The following is a 19,479-nucleotide window of genomic DNA, read 5'->3' on the forward strand; positions in this document are numbered from 1 at the left end:
ATGGGCCCCCTATGGGCAGCTGAGTCACAACCCAAGGACAAAAAGCTAGCTCGTGTCCCAGGGCACCCAGTGTGTGTTTTCTCCCCTCCCGTGTGGATCTGGTCACCAAGGAGCCTACGTGCCACAGAAGGAACCAGCTGGGTCCTGCGCTCTTGGGTCTGGGCTTAGAGGGTTTTTACCTTTACTGCTTCCCAGCTGGAATTCACCAGGTGCTGCCGGAAGGGCCCGAAACCTGAAACCAAAGAAAGCCTGGTTTCCTCAGGCCATGCCTTGGGCCGAGGTGTCTCTGCTTCTGTGCTGCTCCCCACACCTCCTTGGGGACCTCTTGTGATTCCCTGGGCCATCAAGGACTCCACACACCCCCTTTCTTGTGGAGGCTTGCAACCTTGCCCATCTGGAAGCATTTTCCAAGTCCTCTTTTGTGAGGCATTGTAGAGGGGCCCTAAAGGAATGTGGGGCTGATCCACCACCAAGTAGGAGGGCTCGAGAAGGTGTGAGCACACATGTCCAGTTAAAATGCATGCTGTGTAGAGGGACCAGAAACACACCCATGTGAATATGCCCAGGTGTTTGTTAACAAAGGTGCAAAAGCAATTCAATGGAGAGGGACAGCCTTTTAACAAATGGGGCTGGAAAAATCAGACACCCATAGGCAAAAAAAAAAGGATCCCTCAGCTTGCACTGTATACAAAAATTAATTCAAAATTGATCATGGACTTAAATGTAAAAAGTAAACTTATAAAACTTTTGGGGGAAAAAAAAGGGAGAAAATCTTGGGACCTAGTGTTAGGCAAAGAGTTCTTAGACTTGACACCAAGTGCGTGATCCATAAAAGTAAAAACTGATAAAGTGGACCTCATCAAAATGAAAACCTTTTGTTCTGCAAAAGACCCTGCTGAAAGGATGAAAAGATACTCTGCAGACAGTTGTAAATCACATATCTGACAAAGGCATTGTATGTAAAATGTATAAGAAAACTCTCAAAACTCAACTTTAAAAGACAGTCTAGGGACTTTTCTGGTGGCGCAATGGTTAAGAATCCACTTGCCAATGCAGGGGACACGGGTTCGAGCCCTGGTCCGGGAGGATCCCACATGTCACAGAGCAATTAAGCCCATGCACCACAACTACTGAGCCTGCACTCTAGAGCCCACGAGCCACAACTGCTGAGCCCGCGTGCCACAACTACTGAAGCCCGTGCGCCTAGAGCCTGTGCTCCACAACAAGAGAAGCCACTGCAGTGAGAAGCCTGTGCACCACAACGAAGAGTAGCCCCCATTTGCCACAACTAGAGAAAGCCCGCATGCAGCAATGAAGACCCAACGCAGCCAAAAATAAAAAAATAATTAATTAAAAAGAAAAAAAAAGACAGTCCAGTTAGCAAATGGGCAAAAGACATGAAGAAACATTTCACCAAAGAGGATATACAAGTGGCAAATAAGCACATGAAAAACTTTTCAACACCATAAGCCATCAGAGAAATGCAAATTAAAATCACTTCCCTGGTGGTGCAGTGGTTGAGAGTCTGCCTGCCAATGCAGGGGACACGGGTTTGAGTCCTGGTCTGGGAGGATCCCACATGCCGCGGAGCAACTGGGCCCATGAGCAACAACTACTGAGCCTGCGCGTCTGGAGCCTGTGCTCCGCAACAAGAGAGGCTGCAATAGTGAGAGGCCCACGCACCGCGATGAAGGGTGGCCCCCGCTCGCAGCAACTAGAGAAAGCCCCCGCACAGAAACGAAGACCCAACACAGCCAAATATAAATTAATTTTTTTAAAAAGCCATAAAATCACAATGAGATGACACTACACTTCTATCAGGGTGGCTAAAATAGAAATACTGGTGACACTCAAAGCTGACAAGGATGAAGAGGAACTAGGTCACACATACATTGTTGGTGGGAATGTAATGGTACTGCCACTCTGGGAAATGGTTTGACAGTTTCTTTTAAAACTGAACGTGGACTTCCAAGCACTTGCACTGCTGGACATTTACCCCAGAGAAATGAAAACTTATTTTCACACAGAAACTTGTACACAAATGTTCACTGCAGCTTTATTTGTAATAGCCCATAGCTAGAAACCAACTCAATGTCCTTCAATGAGTGAATGGTTAAATAAACTGGTTCATCTAGATCACAGAATACTACTCAGCAGTGAAAAGAAAAAAGTAGAAACAACCCAAGTGTCCATCAACTGATGAAAAGATAAACGAAATATGGTATTACCCATACAATGGCATATTATTTGGCAATAAAAAGAAGTATTATGTTACAACATTGATGAACCTTGAATACATGCTCGGTGAACGAGGCCAGTCACAAAGCTGTATGATTCCATTTATGTGAAATGTCTAGAATTGGCAACCTATAAAGACAGAAAGTAGATTAATGGTTGCCTAGAGCTTGACTCTGTGTGTGTGTGTGTGTGTGTGTGTGTGTGTGTGTGTGTGTGTGTGTGTGTGTAGTGGGGGAGTGGAGATGAGGATTAGGGAGTCGAGTTTCTTTTTGGGGTAATGAAAATATTCTCAATTGACTGTGTTGAGAATCGCATAACTCTGTGACTACTAAAAGCCATTGAACTATATGCTTTAAATGAGTGAATTGTATAGCATGGGAATTGTATCTCAATAAAGCTGTTAAAAAATTGCTTTAAAAGTCAAGGAGGGCTTCCCTGGTGGCGCAGTGGTTGAGGGTCTGCCTGCCAATGCGGGGGACACGGGTTCGTGCCCCTGTCCGGGAAGATCCCACAAGCCACGGAGCGGCTGGGCCCGTGAGCCATGGCCACTGAGCCTGCGCGTCCGGAGCCTGTGCTCCGACGGGAGAGGCCACAACAGTGCGAGGCCCGCGTACCAAAAAAAAAAAAAAAAAAGTCAAGGAATTATTGGTATAAACAACTTGGAAGAACCTCAAGGGAGTTATGCTGAATGAAAAAAAGCCAATCTCAAAAGGATACATACTGCATGATTCCATTTACATTGGGCTGGCCAAAAAGTTCATTTGGGTTTTTCCATAAGCTCTTATGGAAAAACCTGAAAGGATTTTTTGGCCAACCCAATACAATATTTGTAAATTAAAATTTATATCTATAATTATAGAGATGAGGAACAGATTAATGATTACCAGGAGTTAGAGATGGGGGAAAAGGGTAGGTGTGGCTATAAAGGGGTAGTTCGAAGGAGCCTTGTGATGTTGGTACAGTTATTTATCTTGACGGTGGTGGTTACACAAAGCTACACATGTGATAATACCACATAGAGTTATGCATGTATGTGCGCGCACGCACACACACACACACACTGAGTTATATCAATGTCAGTATCTTAGCTTTGATATTGAAGATGTTAACATTGGAGGAGGCTGGGTGAAAGATGCAGAGGACCAGTCTATACATTTTCTTTGCAAATTCTTGTGAATCTATAATTATTTCAAAATTAAAAGTTTAAAAAAGTGTGAGATTTGGTCCAGCGTTTCTCAAATGCTAATACACATGTATATCTTATTAAAATGTAGAATCTGATTGGGCAGATCTGGGGTGATGCTGGAGATTCTGAATTCCTAACAAGCTCCCCAGTGGTACTGATGCTACTGGCCCTTGGACCACACTTGGAATAGCAAGGCTTTGAACAACAACTAGGATCAGAATACAGAGGGAAGAGAGAAGGTGGGTGGGGGTGGTTAGGGAAGTCTCCCTGGAGGAGGTAGTGGTGACCCAGGACTTCATGGGGGAGGAGGAGGCAGAGCGGTTGGAGAGGGTGAGCCTGGGCAAGGTGAGACCCAGGAGAGGCCTCACTCTGGGAAGGAACAAGAGGCTTATGGATGAGGTGTGAGGACGGAAGGGCTTGTTCCTAGAACTGGGAACACTAATTTACATTGTGTACTATTATGTAATTTAATTGCAATGTAGATTTCCAATAAAAGGCAATTAAACAGAATTTTGCTTTGGGGAGGACAGCAAACCTCCTCTGGGACTAGCTTAGGAAATGTTTCCTGCTTCTTGGGGAGAAGGACACCATCACCCTCTCAGCATTGCAGCTGCTTATTTTTACGGCACCCACATCATGCAGTGACCCCGCCAAAGCTCAGCCAGTGGCCTAACGGCAGCCAAGAGTGGTCAGAGACCTCAATGTTTGGGTTCAGGCTTCTGTTGTTGCATCTCAGCCCCACCACTTAGCAGCTGGGTGACGCTGAGCAAGTTACTTAGCTTCAGTGCCTTGATTTTCTCATCTGTAAAATGCACACTAATTATAATAATCTAATAGGGTTGCTGTGCAGATTAAATGAATAAAACGGAGCATTTGCAATACTGCCTCAAACACAGGAAGCAGTGTCAGCGTTCTCCTTCATTGTTGTTATAGTTACATACCTCCTGGGACCTCTGGACAGATTAAACAATGCCATGTACAGCACGTATTGTTTCCAGAAGCTGGTAGATGCTAAACAAATGCTAAATCCTTTTTTACTGTCTCTCTGGGAAGCGTGGGATGGGCTCCAGCTAGACCCTCACTCTGCCCTGATTCTCTCTGATCATTTGATGCCACCATTTCTCAGCCCCAAACCCCCTGCCTGGGTACCGTGCTTATCAGTCAGGGGCCCTGTCCTTACTTTTCCATGTTGAGATTTCATGTGTACTTTAGGCCTCTATTTCTCTCTCCAAAAATTGAGAGGCCTGTACTGGTATGTGTGTGTGTGTGTGTGTGTGTGTGTGTGTGTGTGTGTATATATGCATATATATAGAAAGAGATTTATTATGAGGTATTGGCTCATGTGATTATGAAGGCTGAGAAGTCCTCAGATCTGTCTGCCATCTACAGGCTGGAGACCCAGGAAAGCCAGTGGAGTAAATTCCAGTCCAAGGCTGAAGGCCTGAGAACCAGGAGCACCAATTTGAGGGCAGGAGAAGACTAATGTGCCAGATCATTCCTTCAGACAGAGAATTCAACCCTCCTCTGCTTTTTTATTCTATTCAGACCCTTAATGGATTAGATGAGGCCCACCCACAGTGGAGAGGGCACTGCTTTACTGAGCCCACCGATTCAAATGCCAAGCTCCTCCAAAAACACCGTCACAGACACATCCAGATAATGTTTAACCAGATATCTGGGCACTCCGGGGCCCAGTCAAGTTGACACATGAAATTAACCATCACAAGCCCCTTAGGATGGTGTGGCTAGGAGGAGGGACCAGGACCCTGGGGGCCTCCTCCTTCATCTCTCCTTCAGTGTGGCCCATGCACAGAGCTCAACAGTTCCTGCCTGGCCCCTGTAGGGGGAGGTCAGCCGCTGTCAGGTGGGCCTGTGACTGGCGGGCTCACTTCAGGGCGGGCACTAGGCTGCAGCTAGATGTGGCATTCTCCAGCTCAGCTTTACCTGGAGCCCAGCTGAGGTTCTGAGTTCCATCTATCTGATTCCCATGATGTATTTCTCAAATCATCAGATTCTGAGATGGGGAGGAGCTATGATTAAATACCTACCTCTGAAACCTCACCTCTACCCCAACCCCCGGACCTCAGGTCTTTAGAGCAGGAGTCAGTTCTGGAGAGGGCTGTGCCTCTGAAATTCTGGAACCTCTGGGTCTAAAGCACTAGCAAGTTTGACTCACAAAGGGTAAAACTTTCTCAGGGAATAGAAAAGTTTGGGACAGGATGTCCCAGGAAGCTAGTGGTGTTTTCTGACTTTGACTGAATCTTATAGAATAAATAAGACTGGAGTTGCCGAGCAAAAGAGAAAAAGAAAAAAAAGGAAAATACTGAGATTAAGGAAAAATCACTGAGAAATCAGGTACCTCCTGGGATGACTGAAGGAATACTAAAAATGCAGGGACACCAGAAGAAAATCACATGCTGCTTTAGAATCATATTCAGATCAGTGGATGCAGATCATTTCTTATCTGTTTTCAATTAGGCAAAACAACTCAGCAAATGAAGGTTTGAAGCTCTTGTTTTGCAGGGTCAAACCTTACACTTTAAACTTGGCAGGCCCTCGAGTTGAACTTGTGAAAAGGGGCTGGAGAAATCTTCTCTTGGAATCAAGAGAGGCCCTCTGGAGGGAGGGAGGTTTTCTCACTCTCCCATCGTCATTGTTTGGTGCCAGTGCAAATGTCTTGATCTTAAGGCAGTTTGTCAGAGTCCTCGTTTCCCCCACCATCTGTCTATGTGCAAATTGTCTTGGTGAGATTTACACGTGAAGCAAATCCAATTAAAAGAAAAGACTGCCCTTAGCAGCTCAGAGCATTTTTAATAAAGGAAGGCCACACTCTGGAAGCCAGTGAGCATTCCCAAATCGCAGCTGATGATCAGGTACTTCATCAAACAATTCAGAGTTTGCCAGCAAACCACAAGTTGACAGGACAAAGGCAGGGGTTGATGTGAGTCTAAGGCTTGCCCTGGTGCTTCAATATTCATATTTCATTTGTGACAAGTGTCACATTTATCAGGGGTACAGTTTCCTTAGGAATTCAAGGGTAATCTGAACCAATCTCTAATACCCAAAATAACACAAATGAGAACAAGGGAGATAAAAGGTTTTCGAAAGAACTTTCTTTTTCTCAGAAGGTTAACAGGAGTTTGATTATAGCCTGAAAATATTAAGATAGGTAACTTTCAATTTTCCACACACACAGGAACCCTTCTCTCTTCAATGTTTCCTTCATCCAACACAATTCAAAAAACTTGAAATATGCCAAATGTGTCTGACTAAAAATAAAGAGCTTTGTGAAGAAATCAAGCCCTCCAGGGACCAGCTGTGACAATGACTGGGGGTGTCTGGGGTTGATTTTGAATGTGCTGGTGAAAGGCAGGAGTGGGTGGCTACCATTCCTTCTGAGTTGACCTTCTGGGGTTCAAAGTCTCTAACTGGTGGCTCTCAGAGGGTGCTTAGAGTTCCCTGGGTGGCTAAAGGCTCTCTAGTTTTGTGGGGGAGCTATGTGCCCCTGTCGGGGTGGGCACTGCAGATGGACTGTCTCAGCCTTATTAGGTTCCTTTCTTTCTGAGTCCCCTTTTCCCCCTTCCCTGCTATGCAGCTGTACCCCAGTGGATGCCACATGGGCCCCAGACTTGGACAGCCGGCGCCAGCCTCTGCCTCCCCCATGATGGGCTGAAGAACAAGGTCTGAGCCTAAGCCACATGTGGGCACCTACTGTGTATGCCACTCAAGAGTTATTTGAAGTGAATGACAGGACAGAAACAGAAAAGCCTCTCTGTCCCCTGTTTTGTTTTGTTTTGTTTTTAATAGGGCATAGCAGGAAGTTAGCTCCATCTGGAATTATTGGAACCACCAGTTGCCACTCGTTTTTCCCCATGAGGGAACTGTTTATGACCAGGATCAGGCAAGTGCGCATTCCATGGTCAGGCTAAAAGCAGCAGCAAGTGGGAAAGCAGAAAAGTCGTCTTACCAGTCACCACCACGCAGCTGGACTGGGAATCCATGAAACCGGAGGTGGGAGCGCGCTTCTGCGCCTGCGCGGGTCAGAGGCCCGGCCCTGGGCGCTCTGAGCGCCGCGCACCCCTCCCGACTGGTCGCGGGCCTCCCGCTGGTGTGGGGACCAACCACCCCGCCCCGCAGCGTTTTGGGGGCCCTGAAAGACTGAAGACTCTGGAGTTGGGGGGAGGGTGTAAGACAACACCGCCCCCGCCCCCCCCCCACCCCCCCCAAGCAGAAATAGCCAGCTCAGGACGCACAGGCTGCGGCAACAGAAAAGTAGAGGGTCGGAACGCCATCAGGGTCTTTCTGGCCACTTGGGGGCGGGGTCATTTTGTTGGTCGGTATGTTCGGACGTGAGCCACGAGTCTGGCGACCAACTGTCCCAGTTTGCCTGGGACTGGGATTGGACGGGGGCTAAAAGGTGCTGAAACCCGTACAGCCCCCCAGCGAATCAGGATGGTGGGGACCTTACAAGTTGTTTTGTTTAGACCTTGGCTGGATGAAATTTGGTAGTTCTTGAAACCGATTTTGCAAAATATGTTTAAAAAAAACAGGAAAAAGAAACCAAAACCACAGATGAAGCTTATAGCTAAAAGTGATGGTTTGAAAGCACCTGCTGCCTGTAAGCTGTGGCTCCGCAGGCAAGTTAACCTGTGCCCCACCCGCTTCTCCTTGCAGCGAAATGGGGATGATCGCAGCACCGCTTCCTGGGTGGAGTCTTACCCCAGCCCACTGTCCCCATACCTCCCACAGCCCTGGGTGCAGAGGCTCACTCGGCCAGCAGTGTTTGCATGGCCTTCCCTGGCTGTGCTCTCACCGTCCCCAGTTCTGCCTGCATCAGTGCTGAATAGGGCGCTTGACTAGCTACACGCACCACTAAATGCTTTCGCAGGTCACCTGGCTCTACAGCCCATTCCTCCTCCTTTTTGTGTCACAGTAACCAAAAGAGCTAACATTTGGGGCTAGTTATGCGACATCTTGACTTTTCAGACTATATTACTTAAAACAAACACCTTTTTTAAAATTAAAAATACTTTTTACAAAAGTTGTCTAATAAGAGGTACAAAAACCATAATTCTCTTTCCCCATCTGGGCATTACCATGAGAGGCTCCATCCAGGGGCAGCCAGGAGAACCCCACCACCCCCAGCATCATACTGCTTCCCCAGGTTCAGACTACTCTTTAATAGAGGGCGTGACCTCTTCTTAATTCCATCTTCTTAATTGGCCCCCTGATAAACAATACACCTTAACTGGGATCGCTGCCAAGGAAGTAGAGTCCACCTGATGCCTTCCTGGGCCACTGAACCAACAGCCATTCCTTTTAATTGGCCCCTGGTGTGGGCTGCAGGCTTATTTACAGCACAGAACAGGTGGGAAGTGGCATTTGCCCCCAGTGGCCTTCCCATGCCTGCTCTGGGAAGATGGGGCCAGCTTGTTTTGCAGAGGATATAGAGAGCTTTTCATTTCACCCTATTTTGAGATTAGACAATACAAAATTACAAGTTTGAGAGCAATTAACCGGTTTCTCATATTCTCACGGTTGATGTTCCCCACCACCACCTCTGGTAAATGGCTCCCCTAGTTCATGTCACTCAACTAGTCCTTCTATCAGGAGGGCTTCGCTTGTTCATCACAGTTATAAATGAGGAGATTAGATCACTAAAAAATGCCCACATTTGTTAAGTTGGTTTCTGCTAAGGTCAAATTCTGACATCAATGTAACTAACAAGGTCTGGGTATCTAACTTGTTTACTAATGTTACTTACTGGTTTACTAATGTTAACTTATCAGGCTTCAAAACAGACTCCTCAACTGCTAAGACTGTCTGTTTTTTGTTTGTTTGTTTGTTTGTTTGTTTGTTTTGCGGTACGCGGGCCTCTCACTGCTGTGGCCTCTCCCGCTGCGGAGCACAGGCTCCGGACGCGCAGGCCCAGCGGCCATGGATCAAGGGCCCAGCCGCTCCGCGGCACGTGGGATCTTCCCGGACCGGGGCACGAACCCGCGTTCCCTGCATCAGCAGGCGGACTCTCAACCACTGTGCCACCAGGGAAGCCTTGTCCGTTTTTAACAGTGTTACTTTTCTGATAATGAAGCTGCAATTTTTACTTTTTTATTTTTTTCAGGATTTGACATGAGCCATTCCTAAATTTAACTGCAACTGGGATGTGTCCTAGAATTTTCACTTTCCCATAATTCACTTATTATGTCCTAAAACTTCCTCTAATTTTGCAGTTAATGAAAAAGAAAAATGAGAGACATAAACTATTTCGACTTAGCCACAGTGACATTTTCTCCACTTGGGGGAAAGACACACACATTCTCATTCTCGAAAATGAGAACAATTCAGAGAAGTATGGATTTTGAGGTCTGACATTTGCACTTTTATTTCTTTTTCCACTGTAAAAACAAATGGTCTCTAACAATTGCCGATGTCAAACATAATCTTTAGGCCGATGAAATATAGTAAGCCTGAGAATGAATAGGGCAACTAAAGAGAGATGTCTTGTTTAACAAAAAGCACAGTGATCTTCCTTACAAGTTAGATTCCGGAAGGAAAATTTGTAATCATATTTGACTCTGGGATTAAGAGGGCAAGGTGTGACACTCTCTCACTGAACCAGAAAGCAAGCAGCAGTGTGCACGTGTTCTCACCAGGGAGGACAAATGGGGTTGCCAAGATGACAGTATCCCAAGGCCTAAAATATTTCTTGTTTTGAATCAAACATACAACATTGCGGGGTTTGTTTTAAATTGCTTATTGGCAAGTTGTGACTTCCTGCTTAAGGAAGAAGGATTAAAAAGTTTGTTTATTCTCTTTGACACAAACAATTCTTGCAACATATTTTGTACACTTCACATAAATGAGATGTAATCAAACTGGTCAAATTCCTCTTGGGAGGTGGAGAATATAAATCAGCAAGAAGTACTGGTGGTTAAAATGATAATAATAACAACAACAGCAACACTCCTCTGTCAAACATCACTGCTTCCAAATCAGCTACTTACTCTACCATAAAACATAGAACTCCTAGCCAAACTGCCTCTTGTCAAAGCACTAACAAGTTCTCCAAAAATGTCAGTCTCCTAAGGTAGACTTTGGGAATCACCCTCTCCTATTACCTTGCCTTTTCAGCTTAATAGTCCAACAGGGGTGGATACACAGTTTCTGTAAAGAAGTAGATAGTAAATATTTAAGCTTTGTGGGCCAGGTGGATTTTCCAGCAGCCATAGATAATATGCAAATAAGCAGGCACGGCAGTGTACCAATAATTATCTATGGACGCTGAAATTTGAATGTCCATGTGTCATAAACTATTCTTCTTCTTCTAGTTTTTTTTCAACTATCTACAAATGTGAAAATTATTCTAGTCCACAGGCTGCACAAAAATAAGCAGTGGGCTGGGTTGGGGCTGTGGGTTGTAGTTTGACAAACCCTGCCTTAGAATATAATTTTTCTCTGGTATGGAACATGATGGAGCTGATGATAAAGTGACCTTGTGGTATACATGAACAAATTTTCAATTAAATGAGTAGATTTTAATTAAAATAAAAACAAGGATTAAATAATTCAGAATGTTCCATCAAAAACCTCATTGCTTTCCTTTTTTTTGTTAGGTTCACCTGGTGTTAAATTAGAAGAGCATTCTGAATAAATGTGGTAGACAGTTTTGTGTTCAAAATGATAGTATTTATGATTTTTACCACTGTGGAATTAGCTCACTGAAGCAGTTATCAATTAATATTTTTTCTCACCCATCTATGTGTAATTGCTAGTTGTCCTAGGCAAGATTAGGCTCCAACACCCAGGTAAGGAAGGATCCTGAAGCTGTACTTCATTTTTTTGAAGGTTTCAGGTGCCATATATTCATGCCTTATTCATGCCATATATTCATCTTCCTACTAAAGCCTTGCTCTCAAATGCTTATGACATTTACTTATTTAAATATACAAAATTTGAGACTTTTATAACATTCTGAAACAACCATTTAAAACTGGTTTAAAACAATGAGGGAATTGCTATGTGAGAGACCATATAATAATGCTGGGATTATCTTTAACATTCCATGGGAAACCAGTATAGAAGATATAAGTTTTTATAACTTCACCTATGCAATATGAATTAATAGCTTGAAAAATTAGTGTTTTAAAATTTCTAGCAGTCTTCTGTGATACATCATAGGTAATAGTTTCCTTACATTTTATAAAAGAATGTTTTGCCTATATTTTTCTTCTGTCTTGTATTTTTCCCTTTGACTTTTGCTGTCTTGATTTTTTTTTTTTTTTTTTTTAAGGACTACATTTCCTTGACTGAAAAGTAGCAACTGCAGCTACAGGAATTGGTTTATTTATTAAAATCCAGTAGCTTGCTAGCCCTATTGTTTAAATACTGGATTTTTCTTTTGAATTTCACAAATATCTTGGGAATGGCTAGAACAGTTGTGTTCTTAACACTGAGGAAATTCCTGTGTAGATAAATGAGGCCAGATGGAGGACACATCAGAGCGCTTAACAACCTCCTGGAATGAAGGGAGGACCATACTGAAAACATGCTCCAAGCCCCTATTTTCTGGTTTATATATATAACAATATTTTTCATTTTTTCTCTGTTAGAGTTAAGGGCAATTTTGGTGTCAAAAATGAGTGCCATGTGCCTGAGTAAGTTTGAGCAAGAGTTAGAAATCCAACAACTGATTTACAGACCATCTGATAGTCTACCAAGAAATTCTGTGATAATTGACTTTAGAGATTACTGGACCTCATAAAAGTGGCTGAATGTAAGACTGGCATTGACCCAAGCTAACGGTTTTCTTATATACCAGAAATAACTGACTGGTAAATGTAATTGAAGAAAAGAAAGAGCCATTCAAAATAGCTGACAAATATCAGAAATATATAGGAATAAACCTAGCAAGGAATATATGAGATCCATTTGTAAGAACTGTAGAACTTTGGCAAATAAAAAAAGATAAAACATAAAAGTAACTCACATATCTGCTGACCTGAGGTGCCAGGTGCAGCCATTTCGCACTAGGAACTCTGGTCTGAAGCGCCAGGTAAGAGGCCTCTATGTTACACCCTATGAAACTAGACGAAGCAGGAAGGAAAAGTGAAAAAAAAGCTGCACTGATGAGACCGTAAGGGAAGACTACCTACTGTCAAAGAAAGACTCCAATTCATCTCTGCTTAAAAGGGGTTCTTGGTGCTCTGACTGGCTGTCAGGCCTGAGCCTCCAAGGTGGGAGAACTGAGTCCAGGATATTGGACACTAGAGACCTCCTGTCCCCACGAAATATCAATCAGCGGGAGCTCTCCCAGAGATCTCCGTCTCAACACTAAGACCCAGCTCCACCCAACGGCCAGCAAGCACCAGTGCTGGACACTCCCTGCCAAACAACTAGAAAGACAAGAACACAACCACACCCATTAGCAGAGAAGCTGTCTAAAGTCATATTAAGTTCACAGACACCCCAAAACACACCACTGGATGTGGCCCTGCCCACCAGAAGGACAAGATCCAGCCCCACCCACCAGAACACAGGCACCAGTCCCGACTACCAGGAAGCCTACACAAGCCACTGAACAAACCTCACCCACTGGGGGCAGACACCAAAAATAACAAGAACTACAAACTTGAAGCCTGCGAAAAGGAGACCCCAAACACAGTAAGTAAGTTAAAATGAGAAGACAGAGAAATATGCAGCAGATGAAGGAGCAAAGTAAAAACCCATCAGACCAAACAAATGAAGAGGAAATAGGCAGTCTACCTGAAAAAGAATTCAGAGTAATTATAAAGATGATCCAAAAGCCTTGAAATAGAATGGAGAAAATACAAGAAACGTTTAACAAGGACCTAAAGGAACTAAAAAGCAAACAAACAATGATGAACAACACAATAAATGAAATTAAAAATTCTCTAGAAGGAATCAATAGCAGAATAACAGAGCAGAAGAACGGATAAGTGACCTGGAAGATAAAATAGTGGAAATAACTACTGCAGAACAGAATAAAGAAAAAAGAATGAAAAGAATTGAGGACAGTCTCAGAGACCTCTGGGACAACATTTAAACACACCAATATTTGAATTATAGGAGTCCCAGAAGAAGAAGAGAAAAAGAAAAGGTCTGAGAAAATATTTGAAGAGATTATAGTCAAAAACTTCCCTAACATGGGAAAGGAAATAGTCAATCAAGTCTAGGAAGCACAGAGAGTCCCATACAGGATAAAACCAAGGAGAAACACACCATGACACACATTAATCAAACTATAAAAAATTAAAAAAAAATTAAATACGAAGAAGAAAGTATTAAAAGCAGCAAGGGAAAAGAAACAAATAACATACAAGGAAATCCCATAAGGTTAACAGCTGATATTTCAGCAGAAACTCTACAAGCCAGAGGGAGTGGCAGGACATATTTAAAGTGATGAAAGGATAGCTGATTCACTTTGTTATAAAGCAGAAACTAACACACCATTGTAAAGCAATTATACTCCAATAATATGTTAAATAAATAAACAAATAAAGTGATGAAAGGGAAAAACCTACAACCAAGATTACTCTACCCAGCAAGGATCTCATTCAGATTCAACAGAGAAACTAAAACCTTTACAGACAAGCAAACATTAAGAGAATTCAGCACCAACAAACCAGCTTTACAACAAATGCTAAAGGAACTTCTCTAGGCAGGAAACACAAAAGAAGGAAAAAACATACAAAAACAAACCCACAACAATTAAGAAAATGGTAATAGGAACATACATATTGATAATTACCTTAAAAGTAAATGGATTAAATGCTCCAACCAAAAAACATAGACTGGCTGAATGGGTACAAAAACAAGACCTGTATATATGCTGTCTACAAGAGACCCAATTCAGACCTAGGGACACAAACAGACTGAAAGTGAGGGGATGGAAAAAGATATTCCATGCAATTGGAAATCAAAAGAAAGATGGAGTAGGAATATTCATATCAGACTAGACTTTATAATAAAGACTATTACAAGAGACAAAGAAGGACACTACATAATGATCAAAGGATCAATCCAAGAAGAAGATATAACAATTGTAAATATTTATGCACGCCACATAGGAGCACCTTAATATATTAGGCAAATGCTAACAACCATAAAAGGGGAAATTGACAGTAACACTAAAGTAGTAGGGGACTTTAACACCCCACTTTCACCAATGGACACATCATCCAAATGAAAATAAATGAGGAAACACAGCTTTAAATGATACATTAAGCAAGATGGACTTAATTGATATTTATAGGACATTCCATCCAAAAACAACAGAATACAGACTTAATTGACATTTGTAGGACATTCCATCCCAAAACAACAGAATACACTTTCTTCTCAAGTGCTCATGGAACATTCTCCAGGATAGATCATATCTTGGGTCAAGCCTCGGTAAATTTAAGAAAACTGAAATTGTATCAAATATCTTTTCTGACCACAATGCTATGCGACTAGATATCAATTACAGGAAAAAAACTGTAAAAAACACAAATACATGGAGGCTAAACAATACGCTACTAAATAACCAAGAGAAAACTGAAGAAATCAAAGATGAAATAAAAAAATACCTAGAAACAAATGACAATGAAAACACAATGACTCAAAAACTATGGGATGCAGCAAAAGCAGTTCTAAAAAGGAAGTTTATAGCAATACAATCCTACCTCAAGAAACAAGAAAACTCTCAAATAAACAACCTTACACATAAAGCAATTAGAGAAAGAAGAATAAAAAAAACCTCCAAAATTAGCAGAAAGAAGGAAATCGTAAAGATCAGATCAAAAATAAATGGCAAAAAATGAAGGAAACAATAGCAAAGATCAATAGAACTAAGAGCTGGTTCTTTGAGAAGATAAACAAATTGATAAACCATTAGCCAGACTCATCAAGAAAAAAAAAGGGAGAAGACTCAAATCAACAGAATTAGAAATGAAAAAGGAGAAGTAACAGCTGACACTGCAGAAACACAGAGGATCATGAGAGACTACTACAGACTACTGTTCACAGACTACTACTAATGCCAATAAAATGGACAACCTGGAAGAAACGGACAAATTCTTAGAAAAGTACAACCTTCCAAGACAGAACCAGCGAGAAATGGAAAATATAAACAGAACAATCACAAGCACTGAAATTGAGACTGTGATTAAAAATCTTCCAACAAACAAAAACCCAGGACCAGATGGCTTCACAGTTGAATTCTATCAAACATTTAGAGAAGAGCTAACACATATCCTTCTCAAACTCTTCCAAAATATAGAGAGGGAGGAATACTCCCAAACTCATTCTACGAGGCCACCATCACCCTGATACCAAAACCAGAAAAAGATATCACAAAAAAAGAAAACTATAGGCCAATATCACTGATGAATATAGATGCAAAAATCCTCAACAAAATACTAGCAAACAGAATCCAAAAGCACATTAAAAGGATCATACACCATGATCAAGTGGGGTTTATCCCAGGAATGAGAGGATTCTTCAATATATGCAACTCAATCAATGTGATACACCATATTAATAAATTGAAGGATAAAAACCATATGATCATCTCAATAGATGCAGAAAAAGCTTTCGACAAAATTCAACACCCATTTATGATAAAAACTCTCCAGAAAGTGGGCTTAGAGGGAACCTACCTCAACATAATAAAGGCCATATATGATAAACCCACAGCCAACATCATTCTCAATGATGAAAAACTGAAACCATTTCCACTAAGAACAGGAACAAGATAGGGTTTCCCACTCTCACTACTATTATTCAACATAATTTTGAAAGTTTTAAGCCATGGCAATCAGAGAAGAAAAAGAAATAAAAGGAATCCAAATAGGAAAAGAAGAAGTAAAATTGTCACTGTTTGCAGGTGACATGATACTATACATAGAGAATCCTAAAGATGCTACCAGAAAACTACTAGAGCTAATCAATGAATTTGGTAAAGTTGCAGGTTACAAAATTAATGCAAAGAAATCTCTTGCATTCCTATACAGTAATGACGAATTATCTGAAAGAGAAATTAAGGGAACACTCCCATTTACCAATGCAAGAAAAAGAATAAAATACCTAGGAATACATGTACCTAAGGAGACAAAGACCTGAAGGCAGAAAACTATAAGACACTGATGAAAGAAATTAAAGATGATACAAACAGATGGAGAGATATACCATGTTCTTGGATTGGAAGAATCAACATTGTGAAAATGACTCTACTACCCAAAGCAATCTACAGATTCAATGCAATCCCCATCAAATTACCAATGGCATTTTTCACAGAACTAGAACTAAAAAGTGCACAATTTGTATGGAAACACAAAAGACCCCGAAGAGCCAAAGCAATCTTGAGAAAGAAAAACAGAGCAGGAAGAATCAGGCTCCCAGACTTCAGACTATATTACAAAGCTACAGTAATCAAGGCAGTATGGTACTGGCACAAAAACAGAAACATAGATCAATGGAACAGGATAGAAAACCCAGAGATAAACCCACACACATGTGGTCACCTTATCTTTGATGAAGGACGTAAGAATGTACAATGGAGAAAAGACAGCCTCTTCAATAAGTGGTGCTGGGAAAACTGGACAGCTACATGTAAAAGAATGAAATTAGAACACCTGCTAACATCATACACAAAAGTAAACTCAAAATGGATTAAAGACCTAAATGTAAGGCCAGACACTATAAAACTCTTAGAGGAAAACATAAGCAGAACACTGTATGACATAAATCACAGCAAGATCCTTTCTGACCCACCTCCTAGAGAAATGGAAATAAAAACAAAAATAAAGAAATGGGACCTAATGAAACTTAAAAGCTTTTGCACAGCAAAGGAAACCATAAACAAGACCAAAAGACAACACTCAGAGTGGGAGAAAACATTTGCAAATGAAACAACGGACAAAGGATTAATTTCTAAAATATACAAGCAGTTCATGTAGCTCAATATCAAAAAAACAAACAACCCAATCCAAAAATGGGTGGTAGACCTAAATGGACATTTCTCCAAAGAAGATATACAGATTGCCAACAAACACATGAAAGGATGCTCAACATCACTAATCATTAGAGAAATGCAAATCAAAACCACAATGAGGTATCACCTCACACTGGTCAGAGTGGCCATCATCAAAAAATCTGCAAAGTGTCCATTGAGAGATGAATGGATAAAGAAGATGTGGCACAATGGTTAAGAATCCATCTGCCAATTCAGGGGACACAGGTTCGAGCCCTGGTCTGGGAAGATACCACATGCCGTGGAGCAACTAAGCTCATGTACCACAACTCCTGAGCCTGTGCTCTAGAGCCCACAAGACACAACTACTTAAGCCTGCACACCTAGCGCCTGTGCTCCACAAGAAAAGCCACTGCAATGAGAAGCCCACGCACCACAACAGAGAGTAGCCCCCCACTTGCTGCAATTAGAGAAAGGCTGCATGCAGCAGCAAAGACCCAATGCAGCCATTACAAAAAAGAAAAAGAAAGAAAAGATGTGGCACATATATGCAATGGAATATTACTCAGACATAAAAAGAAACGAAATTGAGTTATTTGTAGTGAGGTGGATGGACCTAGATTCTGTCATACAGAGTGAAGTAAGTCAGAAAGAGAAAAACAAATACCGTATGCTAACACATATATATGGAATCTAAAAAAAAATGGTTCTGAAGAACCTAGGGGCAGACAGGAATAAATATGCAGATGTAGAGAATGGACTTGAGCACATGGGGAGTGGGAAGGGTAAGCTGGGACAATACACCATGGTAAAGCAATTATACGCCAATAAAGATGTTAATAAAATAAAATAAAATAAAAGGTGGACACCCTGACAAAAAAATAAACAACTACAAACAATAAATGTTGGAGAGGGTGTGGGGAAAAGGGAACCCTCTTGCACTGTGGTGGGAATGTAAACTGATACAGCCACTATGGAGAACAGTATGGAGGTTCCTTAAAAAACTAAAATAGAACTACCATATGACCCAGCAATCCTACTGCTGTGCATATACCCTGACAAACCGTAATTCAAAAAGAGACATGTACCACAATGTTCCATTGACAGATGAATGGATAAAAGAAGAGATGGCACATATATGCAATGGAATATTACTCAGCCATAAAAAGAAACGAAATTGAGTTATTTGTAGTGAGGTGAATGGCCCTAGAGTCTGTCATTACAGAGTGAAGTAATTCAGAAAGAGGAAAACAAATACCGTATGCTAACACATATATATGGAATCTGAAAAAAATGGTTCTGATGAACCTAGGGTTAGGACAGGAATAAAGATGCAGATGTACAATATGGAATTGAGGACATGGTGGCAGGGGGAAGGGTAAGCTGGGACGGAGTGAGAGAGTAGCATTCACAAATATACACTACCAAAGGTAAAATAGATAGCTAGTGGGAGGCAGCTGCATAGCACAAGGAGATCAGCTGGATGCTTTGTGATGACCAAGAGGGGTGGGATAGGGAGGGTGGGAGGGAGGCTCAAGAGGGAGGGGATATGGGGATATATGTATAGGTATAGCTGATTCACTTTGTTATACAGCAGAAACTAACACACCATTGTAAAGCAATTATATGCCAATAAAGATGTTTAAAAAAAAAGAAAAAAGAAAAAAAGAAAAAGAAAAGACCAGACTAAACCAAGGTGTGCTATGTTCTTTGATGGGAAGACTCAAAACTTTAAAGATGCTAATATTCTGCAAATTAATGTTTAAAACTAGACACAATCTCAGTGAAACCTCAATATCCTTAATTAGTTGGTTCCAATATTTGATGAGGGTGGTTTGTCCTCCTATATTTCCAAATATATGATGAAGCTGTGGTAATTCAAATAGTGTGGTATTGTATGAATAGGGCAATAAAACAAGAGCCATAATGTATATAAGGATTTAAAATATGGTTAAGGAATTAACTCAAATTAGTGGAGGAAAGAATAGACCATTTGATGGTGTGGGGATAATTGGCTATAGTGAGATCCATTCCTTATGCAGTATACATAAATAAATTCTATTTGGATTTATTTTTATTTGTT

General features: G+C 41.6%; 1 protein-coding gene across 1 annotated transcript in view; it reads right to left on the minus strand.

Annotated features, from left to right (window-relative positions):
* PGPEP1L (pyroglutamyl-peptidase I like) overlaps positions 1-7,543 on the minus strand; it is a 48,784-nt gene extending 41,241 nt beyond the window's left edge. Inside the window, 2 exon segments of the mRNA XM_059058602.2 lie at positions 180-232; positions 7,392-7,543. Of these exon segments, the coding sequence (XP_058914585.1) occupies positions 180-232; positions 7,392-7,425 (87 nt within the window). The 5' untranslated portion in view covers positions 7,426-7,543.
* Between the last annotated feature and the right edge of the window lie 11,936 nt (positions 7,544-19,479).

Source organism: Kogia breviceps, chromosome 3 (genome assembly GCF_026419965.1).
Source record: "Kogia breviceps isolate mKogBre1 chromosome 3, mKogBre1 haplotype 1, whole genome shotgun sequence".
Classification (NCBI taxonomy): Eukaryota; Metazoa; Chordata; class Mammalia; order Artiodactyla; family Physeteridae; genus Kogia; species Kogia breviceps.